Here is a 16,806-nt window from a genome sequence, read left to right on the forward strand (position 1 = left end):
GGGTCCAGACCACCTTCAAAGATGGTGCATGTTGAAGGAGTTCAGTGCTATTCGATTGTTAAAGACTAAATGTGAACAGGCTCTTAGATGAGAAAAAAAGATGGGTAGAAAGAAATAACAGGTGGGAGGGATTAAGTAATTGCAGGAATAAAAATGGGGACACTGGAAGGGAGGGAGGGTCGCTTTATCCTTTGTATTTTTGTTGAAGGTGCAGAGAGGCTAACACAGGAAGAAAATCAGAAGAAATGCAGAGAAACAGCAACACCAGGAGGAAGGAAAACAAACAAGGGAAATAGCCTATTTCCTATTTCAAATAGGAAATGTCAGATGTGAGATTTAAGTCCTATGCCAGTCTAGTTGTATTATCTTCTTACTACAGACCAGGGGTCTCATTTATTAAACTGGCGTACGTACAAAACGGGGCCTGAAACTTGCGTACGTCACTTTCCACGCAAAGTTTGTGATCTAAAAACAAACTTTGTGAAAATGTGCGGTTCCTCACACCAACTCTGAGCCATGCGTTCCATATACGCTTGTTTTGGAGACGGGAAACTGGCGACACAGATGGTGAAGTGGGGAATTGAAGCCACCCTGCATCATGATTCCTCTCAGATATTTAATTTCACTCCAGAATCAAGCTTTAATCTTAGATTGACTTTATCGTAAGCTTTAAAAACAGCAGTATGGTTTATGCTTCTGCTGGTGAGCCAAAAGGACCTTTCAAATAAAAAAGGCCTTTAAGTCAACTTAAAGCTTAAATAAAAGTTTGTGCAACATTCCAAAGTTTTCTCCCCATCACATTCCTCTCCCTGGGTGATCACCAGGGTGATGTGTACCACAGATTAACACACGAGGGGCAGTGGCTCCCCCCTCAGGCGCTGCCTCCAAACCCCCAGAGCACAGAGGAGGTACACTTCAATACTGCTCACAGCTGTGTGAGCCCGATCAGTTTTCAGCACGACACCGGCCATCCGTCTTTCAACAGGTGTCAGTTCAGGTACACCGTTACCCCCACCTGTAGCTGACATGCTCTGCCGGTGGCCAGTTAGTCGCTTTTTTGCCTCCACCCTCAAATCTGACCACTTTTTCTTCACCTCGGCCCTGTTCCTCTCTGTGCCACTCACTTAATTAACAGTGGTAACAACATGTTGCCACTCACAACGCTTCCTTTTACCTTTTCTGTTCTCCACCTCACTCATCAGCACATCGATTTCTGCCTCTGTGAAATTTAGTTTCTTGGCTCTTTTCTCTGTGGTTGCCATTGGTAACCATGAAACAGCATTGATCAGTTGGCTCATTTAAACACACCTTCACATTCATGAGGTGCTTTGCATCGATCATTTATGGTTGAATGTGGGTGTGTGGAGGGCAGAACCTGAGGTGGGACCTTGTGCACAAAAGGAAAGGTGCTTGCTGGTGTGCATGCGCATGGTTTTATAAATCTGAAATTTTTTTGGCGTATGCCATTTTTGCCTTTTGGTTGTACGTACACTTTTAGTATGAATCCTATGCAATGTTTTAGAAATGAGAGCCCTCTCAGTATTAGTTTCAGGAGGGTTCAAATATTCAGTTTCTTGTTTTACCTAGTTCATCCCACAGCTGCCGGTACTTGTCAGTCATGGTGGTCCCCTGCTGCCTCCACAACGCCAGTCTGGGGTCACTCAGAAACTGCTCTGTGATCAGTGTTAGCATGCGAGCACCGTTAGAGTCCCTCATCTTCAACATTTCTCTCACCTGGACAGACAGAGAAATTGTGCTTACCAGCAAATACAATCTTGGTTTGGTCAGAGGAATGTTGTGAAGAAATGACAAAGAAGGAAAACTGACATAGCCGAAAACAGGAGAATTACAAGTACATGTAAAGTCAAGAAAAATCCTCATTACTGTATTTATTTCTGAAGGTGCAACAGATAACCTTAAACAATGATTAAACATAGCTCATGAATTTCCACTGTTGAAAGAAAGTCATAAGTTTGCAGTTTGACACAAGCCATAAACCTGACACGGCTAACACGGCTAACACGTGGAAAAGCTGCTGTGCTCAAATCAGACTAAGAGACTTGAAAACTTCTGGTCAGATGCTCTCCCTTCAGTATGACTGAGCTGCCTGCACCTGTTTTACTAGAACAATCGTAAAGTTCAGTCTGTAGATGTGCAAAACTGGTGGAGACAAAATCCAAAACACTGGCATCTGCAAATGCAACGAAGTGTGGTTCTCCAAAATACTGACAGGAATACCAGAGCTTGGTTTGTAAAAAATGTTAGGAACCGTGTGTTATTTACCTTCCACTTTACAATCGTGTGCCACTTTGTGTTGATGTATCACATAAAAACACTTTGAAGTTTGTAATTGTGACATAACAAAATGTGGAAAAGTTTAAGGTGTGAAGACTAGAGCACTATTGTTCAAACTTGTGGTGAACCAAATCCAAATCCTAGTGCTGTCCCTTATTTATCCCAGCAGAAAATGATGTGATTGCTGCAGCTGACAGCAGAGACATGTTGCAGTTTAACAGTTGCTACCTTGCAGAACAGTAAGTTGAGCTGCTTCCCTGAGCCATGGTACCCGCCCTGTGAGAGGAAGAGCTTGACCTGCTCCTGGACTTGTTCTTCGTCCAGATGCCAACAGTTCTCATCATCCACGCTCGCCCCTGCCGTTGGATCTGGAGCTCCTACAGTCCACAAATTAAATCATTTTAAATACAGTAAATAGATTTCATTATTCACTGGAAGAAAAATGACTACAGTTGTCAAATCTAAAACACAAAAACTAGATTAAAGTCACTAATTCATGCTTTTGCAAAAAACATAAACAAAACCATGATTTCAATACATAACATGTAACATGCTTTAGTAAATACACTGTTTAGAAACAGTACAATAAACCCAGCACTGTAAATCGTGTCACAAATAGTATTTACTACAGCATGTCTACACTAACATAATATTCTGTACTACAGAACATTATGGGGTAGTGAAACGTTTTCTTACAAAGAAAAGCATTTAAAGCATTTTATATTATTTATCAATATTATTGTAAAAAATTAAGTTTTTTTTCTCAGTATCTTCCATATCTTGAGATCAGGTGATGACAAGTTAATAGTTTTATTAGGTGTATGTTATCAGTCCAGTCTAATGAAAGAATTCTAATCAATTTTTACATTACCTAATTTTCATCAAAAATATAAAATGCTTTAAAATCAGATACAATTAGGTGTGTCTTATTTGTCCAGTCTAATGAAACAATTCAACATTAACTCCTGGTCAGAAGTTCACACGACATGGAGGTTATTCATTTTATTTAAGTATCATTGGTTCTGTAATCCGTTGATGGTCCTGAAATGAACCGCAGTGTTTAGGAGGCGGGATACACAATTTCTGTTTTGTAAGTTTTATTAGGATTGGGACAAACGGCAGGAAGACACCACCGAGTCACTCGAGACGTCTGGTGCTCTTCCATTTTGTGGAGTAGATTTGCAGCTGTTTTCTTACTTGCTGGTGTTCTGTCAGCATTCTTCTTTTGCTTTTTTCTTTAGCTGCATTTTGTTTTTTTGCATTCATTTTGGTGTTTGTGTGTTTTGGAGTTTGCATCCTTCATGTGTTTGTGGCACGTTTAGCTGTTAGCAGCGTTATGCAGTTTGTTCTTTGTTTAATTGGTTGCTGCACGTTTGCACCTGTCGGTCACCGCAGATATGTTCATTTGATTAGGAAACTTGTTGAAATATGAGAAGCAATCCCGAGGTCTTTCAACCTCCCAGCAATCTGCATCTTCTAGTTAAAAAAAGAGCCTTTGGGGGCGACCACAGGTTTTCTGTCCGGTGTGTGACCTTCTACTCGCGTTTTGTCGTTTTTGTAAACTGAGAAAAACGTTTTGTTTTTTTTGCTCAGTGTTTTAGGTCCTGCAGACAAAAGATAACGAAAGAGAAACCTGAGATGAGAAATAATTTTTCATACTATAAAGAAAGAAATGCTCTAGTTTGCGTGTCGCCTGACTCCTGACTCCTGCTGCATCAGCTGCCTCCTTGCTGACCCTCTGCAAGAATCAACTCATATATATTTGCAAAGTCTTTGTTGTTATTTTAGTTTATCTGTCTTGTTTATGTATGATGTGTGCTGCTGTCTTTCTTGGCCAGGTAACCCTTGTGAAAGAGGTCATGATCTCAATAAATAAAATAAAATAATCCCTGCTCCTCAGCTGACCACTGACCCCTAACCTGCCTTAAAGACGAAGTGACGACTGGTTCGTTACTGCTTCTGATCTGGTTAGGCAACTAGAACTCTGGTGATAAGAAAGATAAAAGAAGAAATGATTTTCGGTCTGGCACTCGTGTAACCTTAAAGAATGTGTTTTTTAGTGTTTGTGCAGAAATAGAAATTAAAATAAAATTTGTGCGTCTAATTTCTGATGTATTGAAGACTGCTGGGCTGTGAAACTGGTTCTAGTCAGCTGCTCAGACTCAAGGGGAGGTCTTTACTTTGTTAGAGTTCAGATTATCTGTTCAAAAATGTGTTTCTTTACTGAACCTTTACTCTTAAGATTTTTAGTTTGTGCCTTTTAAATTTTTTTCCCACCGGAAAAGATGAAGAAACAAGAATCGTCCAAGATCCATATGGACTTTTGGGAACTTTTTTGCCCAGCTGGATGAAAGCTACAGGAGGGAGTTAATGGCTACATCAATAATGTGAGCAAAGCCGTGGTGTTACACTTTAATGTGTGTCCGCGTTAACTGGCTTCCTTCATCTGGTAACAAAGGTGGTTGCTTAGCAACAGCAGCAGCTGGTAAACAAGACAACTATCTGATGATGTCAACAGATGTATGTTTGATTGTAACGTTAAGTATCAGTAGAATTAGTCAGTTTGTCTCATATATGTCACATATTTAAATATCTGATCCCAACTCAGCTGATCTTCCTCCAATGCTGATGTGAGGATGTGGGAATATATTTTTTTTTAATTTATTTTATTACTTCTTTTTGCAATGCCACAAGTCAAAGAGAAGAAAAAGATGACAGACAGGAGCAGGACTGGAAACACCACCACAGCTCCTCCGTCAGACTGAACAAACTACACCCTGCTCCGTCTCAGTCACAGGGGAAGTAGGTAGTCTTCTGTCACCACTTGTTAACACAGCAAGTGATGTGAAACTAAGAGCATCATCAGTTTAACCGGCTGAAATCATCAGTTGTTATTGCAGACATTAATCCTCATCTCAGCTGCAATTATTAACACAAAGTGAGTGATTAGTGATGCTGCCGTCCATCCTGCTGCTCACACAGTTCTGTTTCTGTGACGTTCCACCTTTGCCTCTAAAAAGCAAAGCTGATGTTGCCTCCATGTTTTAATGTTTGAAAACTTGTGAATTTATTCATCAGGGCTGTTTGAGTTGCCTGTAACATGCAGAATGTGGTTTAAGAAGCCAAATAAAAACATACATACAGGGACAGTTAAATTGCTTCTAAATTAAGTATTCAATTAATTTAGTCATTGAACAAATAATATTTGTAAGCATCACAACAATCGCCCCCACTCTCAGAAATGTGTCAGGAGTTTATTAGTAGTTTGTGGTTATTTTTGTGTTTGTGAAGAGGTGTGAAACATCCTGAACAGCAACACAAACTCGATGCTGTCCAACATGAGGGTTGAATTGATGCATATCATGTCTGCCAATCACTTCTGGTGGAAATAACAGGCCTGATGTGGACACCATTTGTTTTGGCCAATGTGTATTTTTCATTTAACAAAATATAACAATCATTGCTTAATTAAAAAAATCCATAATTAACAACTCTTAGAAGTTTTTCTCTTAAAAATAAGTGTACAAAAATATACAGAAAAGAATTGTGGGTTACTGTAAGCTGGTTGTATCAGCTGCATCTTCATTTTCCTACTTGCTTCAGCATTAAGGATGTAGAGGTATAGTCAGTTTTTTAAAAAGTGGTTGAAAATGGTTGATTAAAATTGTTTGGCTGATTATTCATTCTGTTTGCAGTTCAAAGAGTTTAAGGTCAGCTAATAGTCCCTGCAGTATCTGTCCTCCAACATGTCCCTGGATGTCAGTCTCCAGCTGGATTCCACCAGAGGGGAGGGAATCTAAAACACACATTAATGTTCAACCAAACGTCAGCCTCTCCACTCACCGTGGACTTGGTTGATCTCGGAGTTCTGGGACAGGATTTCATCTGCCAGCCTCTGCGCCGTCGGCAGCACGTCGGTGTGGTGCACCGTGATCAGGTACTGAACAAACTTCTGCAGCTGATCTCTGTTCATTTGGAATAAAGTCTCTGAGATGGGCAGGCACAGCTTGACTTGCTCGGGCTTCCGTACTCGGTACAGAGAGAGCGCCACCACGTGGGCGCAGTAAGAGATATCCTTGTTGCCACAGCTGCATGTTACCGAAGTGATTTTGCAGCGGTCGAAGCTGACGCTCACGTTGCACAGCAGCTCCAGCTCTGAGTCCCGAACTGTGCCGCTGAGGTGAAACCCTGCACAGAGAGAGGGAGAAATAAATACTGGTAAACAATTTAGCCTTTTAATGAAAACCAAAACAGTTAAACACTATTATTATTCTGTATATTTGTTGCAATCAAATTACTTTCACATAGTTTGTACTGTTTGAACCACTCATATATCAAAATGTTCAGTTCAGTGCTGACTTTTTTTTGTAATTTTTATACTTTTCATAACATTGACCTTTTTTCCAAATATTTTGTTCATACAAATACACTAAGAACTTTTCAATTCTTTCAAAACATTTTTTCTTTAAATCTGTTTCAGCTTTATTTTTGTCTTCTTATGCTCATTTAAGCTTTTAGCAACCATTTTGCCATTTTTAGCTACCATTCTGCCACTTTTTATTTTTAGCTGCTGTTCTGCTACTTTTAGTTTTTAGCAAACATTGTGTTATTTGTAAGTTTTAGCTCCTGTTCTACACCTCTTACCATTTAGCTACAGTTTTGCTAATTTCAGCTGCTGTTTTTGTTGTGTTCTGTTCATTTTAGCCTCTGTTCATCGAGTTACAGTTTGAATTCTGTACCTTTAACATTCTCTCTGTTTTGATGATAAAATGTCTGCATGAAGCTCAGTTTTAGTTGTTGCTTCTGTCTATAATCTCATCTCTACAACTTCCTAAAGTCTCACTGACTTCTTTATTTGTAAAAAGAAAACTTTAGGCTTTAATTTCTACTGTAAAGAAGCTTAAAAAAATCAAATTGCCTCCTGCTATAAACAATATTTCAGTTCCTGTTTAATGCTGAGGAGGTGACGAACAAAAAGGCTTCTTTTGTGTGAAAAAACTGTGCTTTGAGAAGTGAAATGAGTTTCTGCACATAGGAGCCCAGCAGAAGTTCACTTTGGTCTAACAGGCATTAGCTCGTTAGACCTGTCAGACTTAAAGTCTAATCAGAATGTTATCGACAACAGATAAGATGTTATTAGCAAGAATGCTGAGTCAGCATTCATACTGTTGTTATTCTGCTTTTTATTCTTCCACGTTTTGAGATCTAATCTTTTCTGGTCATATCAAACAATCAACTCATTCAGGAGACAGATGCTCTGACTTTTTGATGTTTTCAAAATGTTTCCCTTAATTTACAAATATTTCCCCAATGAAATATGTTGAAATTTCAAATACATTCTCTTTGAAATCTGCTTTAGCATACTTGCACAATTTTTGTCTTCTTGTGCTACTTTTAGCTTTTAGCTAGTTAACCTTTAGCTTTTTTTTGCTATATTTAGCTGTTGTTGAACATTTTTCTTCTTTTACCTTTTAGCTAGTGTTTCATTTCACCTTTCTAAGTCAGTTTCGGCTTCCTCAGCAGATTGTAGCTGAGTCAATCAGTGTTCACATACTCTGTAGTTCTTCAGAACATTTACACAGGACACATCTTCATAGTGGCTGAACTATCACTTTAAATTTAAGTTACAGTTAGAAAAGCTGCCTTGGTAAAGCTTTGTTGAAATTGACCCGTTTTAATTTCCCTTCCCCTGATCTCCCCCCCCCCTGTGTGTCAGCACCGACACACAGGGGGGGTGACGGCCTCAGCTCAGACACACAGTCCTGCTCAACATGTGCAAACGTTTGAAATAAACACTGCAGCTTATTTTATGACGGGAGGATAAAATGAGTTCTTAAATGTGTTTGTCCAATACCAAAGGTGAAAGGTCACGTTATTGTGCACATATGAGTTACTTGTCTCTTGAACCACTGGACAGATTTAAATGAAACTTTCAGGAAATCATTGGATGCACTTCAACAACTGATTAACCTTTGGGGCCAATCCAATTCAGTCTTAGAAATGAACAAAAAGGCTATAACTCAGTCAGTTTTATAGATACTGAGCTAAAATTTGTCTATTAGTAAAATATATCTAAAACCACTGGACAGATTTTACTAGAACTCTCAGAAAGTACTCACTGGATGAACATTTACAACTGATTAACCTTTGGAGTCAGTTTAATTTAGGATGGCTGCCACAATTAACCAGCACAACAATGGCCATAACTTTGTAGGTTTTAGAAATAGTGAGCTAAAATCTGATGTGTGTTAGCAGCTGAGAGTGATTTATTCACATATTCTGAAGGCTAACAGTACAGTTTGCACCACATGAGATTATGCATATGCAAGGTTTGACCATTAGTCCCTTTAAAACTCTAGCATGAAAGGTGATGGGCGATATGCATTCGTTCAAGGAATGCTAGGCCTTTAATACTGTATACTGAGTTTCGGACATCTTGACAGAAGTGTTTGTAATCTGAAAAAAATGCAAATAAAACATGATGTTAGAGTTGGCCACAAGTAGAAATAAGTTTCAACAGAGACAACAGATGGACATGATGCAGTGGAAAAGTGTCCTGACATGAACAATCTGATAGGGTTGGTAGGTGAACGCAGAGAACAGACGGTTTTAAAAGCCTGGTCAGAGCTGCAGTGTTTATCATTAACATTCAGTTTGGCTTGTATTAGTTTCACTACACAGAGTCCAAGTTCATTGTGACATGCACACATGCACAGCTTGTTGTTTTAGTCCAACACACAGACAGACCAATGGTTGCTTGTTTAGTAATGTGTCACAGGAGCACCATGTGCTTCTTGCTTCATGCTGTCATTCAAACTAAAACATGTACAGCAGCCATGCGAGAGGCTGATAAGCTGTGATGCCACAGTGACAGGTGATTTTGTTAGATGGACATCCGAGCCACAGAAAATGAAAAATGCGTCAAAGATGTGACCTTCTGTTGAAATAAGACGCGTTCTGTTCACACAAGCAGGTCCATTTATCAGTTTAGCTTTGACTGTGGAATAGGAGACTGTTACAGGTCGTCACCAGGTCTTTAGGAGGTTCTGCCAAGACAAAACCCAGAGACAACCAGGTGGTTGTGGTACACAGGCTCTCTGTGGCCAGTCTACAGTCATAGAAGCAACCTGAGGTTATAGGAGCAGGTGAGCCAAGCAAATGGTCACAGCTGAGCAAAAATCATAATAAAACGGTCTGTGTGTTGTTTTTCTTCATGAGATGATTTTCATTCTGAACAAAGAGTTTTGTCGGTTGAAAACGTCAGATGTTATAACACCAAACCAGAGAAACCTTTTATCAGAACAGCTTAAGATGTGGGAATCATCTGTAGGAGTTCTGAGGAGGACTGACCTAGTTTTAAATACCACAAAAATACAAACATTTCACCAGGCTCCACAGTTCAGCAGAAAAAGGCAACAGATGAGGCCTAAATGTAAGTTTGACAGTCCTACAAACCATGGAGCACACATCTCTTCTACTAGCTGTCAGCATGTGTGGATCAGTTCCACAGTCACATATCTGAACCCTCCTGAAGCCCTCGTAACTGAAGGAAAAAGAGAAGCCCCTGTTACTCTGGGTCAATTTGACCCGAAGGCCAAGCTGTAGCTTTCATTGTTAGCATTGATGACAGCAGCTGTAAAGATAGAGCACACAACTGTGGCAAAACCTTTCTGTGACTCAATAAAACTCTGATAATGTGACTGAATTTACACACATTAGGCAGTTGGTCCACAGGTATGCTAAGGCAACATTTTACTAAGCACTCAATTAGCTATCTTTAGCTACAGTTTTGCTAACTTTAGCATTTCTTTTGCCAATTTTAGCTAATGTTTTGCTCATTTTAGGCACTGTTTTGCTAACTTTTGATTTTATTTATGGTTCTGCTGCTTTTTCGCTTCTAGATACTGTTGTGTTCCTTTTTGCTTTTAGCTAGTTTTGCTGCTTTTTTGGATTTTAGCTACTGTTCTGCTGCTTTTGGCTACAGACCTTCTTTTAGCTATCACTGTGCTGCTTTTAGCTACTTATCTCCTCCTTTTGACTTTTAGCTGCTTTTAGCTACTAATGAACTCTTTGGATTTTAGATACAGTTCTGCAGCTTTTAGTTTTAGCTACTATTCTGCTTGTTTTAACTTTAAGAACTTTGTTTCAACAGATCTCAGAACAACATTCACATCTATTACACTAGATACTATTCAGTTCAAATGTTGTCCTGAATGTGTATCATGTAGCTTTTAAATAAAACATGCAAATTCAAAACCAAAATGTGGATTTTGATCAGAAATTATGTTTGGGAGCAGTACGTCATACAATGTAGACTAAATTCACAGAAATGCTTAGAAAAATACGTTGGAAATCAATGAGATTTAGGAAAAACACCAGAAAACCAGCCCCATTTCGAGCTCTGTGGCTAAGAGACACTTCACAGCAGAAACATTATTCACAGAAAGTTGGACCTTATATGTCTGCTGGCATTTTCATCATTTTTACTTTAAGTTTGATGACTTTGGCAGCTTTTTCCACAGAATGTCCAACTGACTGTTCATGATGTCCTGCTTCCTCACTTTAAGACAGTTGAAAAGTCAAATGATTTACCTGTAATTTGATGTTGTTTTTAGTAAAAAGACTAGCTGCACTGCTCACTATAACAAAAGTCATGATGTCTGATTTCCACTTGGGACAAATCTTCTCATGTATGTGATACTCGGCACATAACTGACACATATCAGCCCTGCTGGGTGAAAGAACGTTGCAAACTGAGTAGGTGTTTGTCTCCAGATGTGGTGTGTCTGTGTGATATGCATGAGGCAAAATCAAAAGGGGTGGAAAGAGGCAATATCTAAGACTGAAACCGAAAAAACACTGTCTCAGTTCTTGCTGCTGCTTTTTCCTGCCAAGCAGACAAACACTGGACCACACGTTACTCAGCCACCAATCCACATCCTGCCTTTTACACACACACACACACACACACACACAGAGCTCTGTGTTACACCGCCCCTACACATGGTGCCTGGCCCACAGCTGAACCTCTGACGTAACAGAAAGGGAGACAGTGACTCGAGAGGAGGAAGGAAGGTAATGTGCGACTGGGAAAAAGAAGTTGGTATGCGCTCAGCTGAGTGTGATTGTGCACAGCTTGGCAGTGAGCCAAAGCCCTGAGCTCAGCATTCTGTAATGCACTTCCTTTCTCTCTCTCTCTGCTGTTCACAGATTGCATAATACTGTAATGTGCTCCACTTAGCAACCAAACTTAACCCCGTCAAGCCCAACGGAACCCGACAGTAGACCCCATGGCTCCACGGAGGATTAGGGCGACTCAGAAGAAAACACATACAGGAGAAGGATGTTTTTCTTCAATATAAAAGTCAAAATGTAAAAAAACAGGAGAAATGTTATGGACAGAAAAAGAGTCAATATTACTGGCAGAAGTTGAAGTTTCATTGATAGAAAAGGGGTGGATACTGACAGAAAAAGTCTAAACATTAGTTGTTGTGCCTGTCCCTCCATCAGGATAATGATCCAGAACACACAGCTAAAAACACCCAAGAATGGCTCAGAACAAAACATTGAACCATTCTAAAGTAGCTTTCTGAGCCCTGATCTAAATCCTGCTGAATCTGAGGAAGGAGCTGAAACCTGCAGTCTGGAGGAGGAAGCCTTCAGACCTGAGACAGCTGGAGAAGTTTGCTCATGAAGAGTGGGCCCAAATACCTGTGGACAGGTGCAGAAGTCTTACAGAAATCTCTTGTTACAGGGATTGCCTCAAATGGTTGTGCAAAACAAAATATAAAGTTATCCTTTTTGTCAAGGCCAGTTTTATTTGACTGATTTTCATTAGTTAATTATTATTTATATATATATATATATATATATATATATATATATATATATATATATATATATATATATATATATATATATATATATATATATTATTAGTTTATTAAAGTTACTTCAGTGACCTTTGTGGGCTTCTTTCTTTCTTTAACAAAAGTTGTCCGTGTCTGTATGCTGACCCAGTATTCCTGAATCTACCCTGAATGGTGAAGATATCTCAGTAAAGAAACAAGACAGGGATCGATAAATACACAGTTGGGCTCAAGAGCCATACCTAATGAGGTAATGGGTTAGGGAATGGCTTTTAAGGCATTGAAGGATGTACCTGATCGCAAGTTCAAAATGAGGTTGATGAGGATTTAAGAAAACTGGGTCAATCTGTCACCTACAGCTCCTTCCTTGGAGTATGAACCTACTAATCTAAGCTTACAAAAAGCAGCCAGTTAATATGTCCTACTTAACACCACTCGGGATTCCGCTTTAGCCTTTCAATGACTGAAAGACTAAAACTCTTTCAAGGAAAACACAAGCCAAAATAACAAACTTCATTGAAATACTGCACAGCAGAGGGACTCCTTCAGAACCCAGGAGACAGAAATTCCTCATCTCAGTCACAAAAGAGAGGCCATCTTTACAGTGCATGAGAAATTGCAAACTGTTTAGTCACTGAACAAAGAAAACTGTGATAACAATCTCATTTGAAATTTGCTGATGTTTAAGTGTACTGTAGACTGAGATGCTGAGCACAAAGACAAATCTGACAAATATGTTTAAACTCCTGAACTCAGAGCCAGGCCTTTAATGTTGGCAGTGCATGAATCAACGACTAAACACTGATTTAAACACTCATAGAGGCTGCAGTCAGTGTAATTTATAAGGGAATTAGAAAGGCTGATATCAAATGACACTGTGCTGTTTTCACTAGAATGCAATAAAGATCCCTTTATTATCACCCACCTCAGAAAGGCAAAGGTGGGCAATTATATATTAAATTATTGACCATGTATATTTTTGTACATAGTGTTGGCAAAATATGAACCTCTGGATGAATTTTACTGAAACTTTCAGGAAGTAATCATTGGATGTACATCTACATCCAGTGAGTCAAGCCTTTTCTAGATGGCGCCACAGCTAAGCTTAGCAAACATAACAAAGAAATGATACTGAACTAAAATTGGACATGGTAATAACTGGCAGTCATTCACAATGTTCAAGTTTTTCATTATTTATTGGAGTCAACTAAGGCTGCCACGATTATACGGCTTATTTGCTTATGTCAATTGTGATAATTAGTCAACAACAATATTTTTAGTTGACTCTTGTTTTTTATAGATGTATCTTTCATTTTCCTAAATGTTTCAACAGTTTTTCTCCACGCCACTAGTCTGCGCTGCGTACATAAGTCCAGTTTCCGTTGGCTTTGTCGGAGCTCCAGTTTCACTTTCAAACTATCATGGTGGAAAAACAGAGGAGTGTTGAGAGGTTAGAAAAGTCTTCAAGGACCAAAGGACTTTAAAGTATTGTAGCATCTCAAGCTAGCTGACAATAAAAGGGTCATTTGTCTGTTCTGCAAGTTTTTGTTGTTTTTTTACTTAAGAACAGCAGCAGTAGGTATACGTTTTTAAGTTGCTAAATGTTTTCTATCAAGTTAGACAGATGGTGTATCTGCTACATTTTCCACTGAATAAATGTTTGAGGAAACTTTAGTGTTTTTCAGTATCTGGGCTCATGTTTTATTGATTAACACTGTTCCTGACTGGTGTTGTGTCAAGCCACCCTCCAATTCAGAAATTTAGCTGGCCTTTATATCTGTAGTGACTGAGTTTACCAACCATTATGTTGGGTGTATATGTCTTGTACTCATGCATGAGGTTCTTTATTCCAATTTTTAGAGGCATATAAAATAGAAACACCTAGTTACCAAGGAGTCATTGGACTTTTATTGTAGACTACTCAATGGAGGATGTCACTCACCAAGTTCAGACAGATTATTTAACACAATTGCAGACAATAGACAATTAGTCTTTATTTATTTGTCAAGTTGGAGTTGAAACTTTAAACCTATTTTCTGTACTTTATTAGCAAGTTTTTGGTCACATTTTACTTTGTAATATACTATAAACCCCAAAGTTGATTGCTAAAAATAGAATTAACTAAAATAAAATTGATTATAATTTTTAGAGGAAATTAGTTATTATGATTATTTCATTAATCAAAAAAATATCCAAAAGATTAATCAAAATAAAATAGTTATTAGTGATACCCCTAGAGTTAACACTCTTTGTTTCTTAGCAAAATATCTTATAAACCACTGGATGAATTTATTAATTATTGGCTGTACATCAACCTTAGCCAACACAAAAATGGCTGAAATATCTCAATATTGAGCTAAACCTTGGTGTGGTAGTAGCTGAGAATCCTTTACAAACTCTGAGCATGAGATATCACAATATCACATGAGATTCTGCATAACATGACTGACAAGGTTTGACCAAAATGGCTAAAACTTCATTATTTGTCATCATTGCCTGATCTTAGTTTAAAGGCAGTGATCTGTATTATTCCAAGGAATACTAGCCCTTTATTCTGAGTATACTTGTGTGTTCAAGTATCCCTAGGTATAATAAAGCATTTTAAGTATTTTGGAGAGCCTTTCCTCTTCTGTACAAATGAACATAGCACATAAATGATGAATTCAGGCTGTAAATAATTCAGACAACAACCTCCAGAGTTTATAAATGTAAAAATATTCCCAGGAATTTTAGGTCTACAATAGACCATGCACAGAGCAACCTGCAGTCTCACCAGCATATTTCACCTCAGTGTTCCTGAAAAATAACAACCATCCGAGGTTTGAGAACAAGCTCCTAAAGGGACAGAAGAGGATTTGCAGTGGCCTGAGTTTTCCCCATTTAAACGCATTTGTTTGAGTGCTGTGAGTTCCCAGTGTGCTCTGTGAAAGCAGTTTGTTTAGCCTCTGAGGACCATCAGCTTCTCCTCTCCTCTCTAAATGCATTTGTTAGTCCTCCTGAGATCCAAGCCGTCTCTGCAGAGACCCTCACAGAGCTGCTCTGTTGCTGCTAATGACCTCAGGAGTCCCTCAAAGACAGGCGGCAAATCAAATCAAAGTTTCAAATGTTTGCTCACATGCTGATTTTTAAACACACGTATTTTATGAAGTGAGAACTGAATATTCTTTGAATCATAAACTACAACTTGCTGGGAAATACAAAATTCAGGATCCCTCTCATGTGTTCGAATAAATATTAACTTTGATGAGTATACAAAACTAACATGATATGATTCAAAGTAAGAAAATCACATTTTAAACTACAACTTAGTTGTTAACAATGTTTTTGTACATTTCCAAAGTTAGCTGAAACAACTACTAATTTTGGCTTTATGTTAAATAAAAATAACAGATCTAATTAAGCAAATAGTATTTCTCAATATATCAGCCCAACATATTTAACCAGCAGCGTACAACAGTGATATTTTGTGTGATGTGATACTGTGAACATCACAAGATGTGTTGAGGACAACTCTCAGCTAGTTCCATGTCAAACTTTACCCTAATGCCTGAGCAGTAGAAAGAAGGAAGAGGGCAACAGAATGGAGCAGAGCATAAGTTAAAAAGAGCACTATGAAAGCTAAAAGCTAACAGGAGCATGTTGGAGCTAAAAGGAGCAAAGAAGTAGCTAAGAGTTAAAGGTAGCAAAATGCTGACTAAAAACAAAAACAGTTAAAAGCTACATGTTGTGAAGGCCTAGCTAATACTAGTGAAAGTAAAAGCAGTGAAAGCTAGCTAAAAGCTAGAAGTAGCAGAACAGTAGCTAAATGCCAAAAGTAGCAGAATGGTGCATAAAGGGTAAAACTAGCAAAAAGGTAGCTAAAAACTAAAAGTGGCAGAACAGTAAAAAAAGTAGAATAAGAAGAACAAAATAAATCAAGTATGCTGAAGCAGATTTCAAAGAGGAACTAAGAAGATCTTAGTATGTTTTAATAGAAATTTTCTTTTAAAATAAAAATAAATATTTTGAAAAGTCTAAAAAGTTACAAACACCACAAGTCATATTCCAAAAATACAACCACATGCAGGAAGGTGGTAGTAATCAGGAATCACCACCCTGGGAGGTGAGTGTTTGCAGCGCCGCAGTTTGTTGTAAATCACTGCTTGTTTTGATTCTAAATAAATAAATAATAAATAAACGGTTTGGGAAAAATTTTAAAAAATCTTCAATTCTAGCAGTCAGATCCAAACGTAACCAGATGAAGCATTGCGCCTCACAGCAGCAGAAGACAAATCAGGACAAATGAGCTCATCGGCGCCCCCAGCAGACACAAGCAGATTACTGCATACCTCACTCCTGGCTTTTTTCAATGCAGTCTTATAGAAGATCAACAAGATTAAATATAATAAAAATTGTGAAATATATTAACACTTCTGTAGAAAAACATGGCATATAATACAAGGAAGTTTCTCAAATGTAAGTACTTATACTTGTTCTCGGTTTGAAAAAATGTGGTATTGGTGCATCTCTAGCTACAAGATGGAGTTTTTATAAGTCTTTATCATCTTAAACCTTTGTAGGAATTGAATAAAACAGGAAACATCTGTGAAGCTCAATCCTCCTAATACCTCACAGCTTTGTTCCTTCACATCAGCTAAAACCA

General features: G+C 38.4%; 1 protein-coding gene across 1 annotated transcript in view; it reads right to left on the bottom strand.

The window, feature by feature from the left end:
- The window catches only part of LOC108250365 (zinc finger SWIM domain-containing protein 6), a 52,431-nt gene that overhangs the window by 15,666 nt on the left and 19,959 nt on the right, over positions 1-16,806 (bottom strand). The window contains exons 3-5 of the mRNA XM_037979453.1: positions 6,139-6,483; positions 2,524-2,672; positions 1,584-1,734 (exon numbers count right to left, since the gene is read on the bottom strand). Of these exons, the coding sequence (XP_037835381.1) occupies positions 1,584-1,734; positions 2,524-2,672; positions 6,139-6,483 (645 nt within the window). The remainder of the gene's footprint in view (positions 1-1,583; positions 1,735-2,523; positions 2,673-6,138; positions 6,484-16,806) is intronic.

This window comes from Kryptolebias marmoratus, linkage group LG14 (genome assembly GCF_001649575.2).
Source record: "Kryptolebias marmoratus isolate JLee-2015 linkage group LG14, ASM164957v2, whole genome shotgun sequence".
Lineage (NCBI taxonomy): Eukaryota > Metazoa > Chordata > Actinopteri > Cyprinodontiformes > Rivulidae > Kryptolebias > Kryptolebias marmoratus.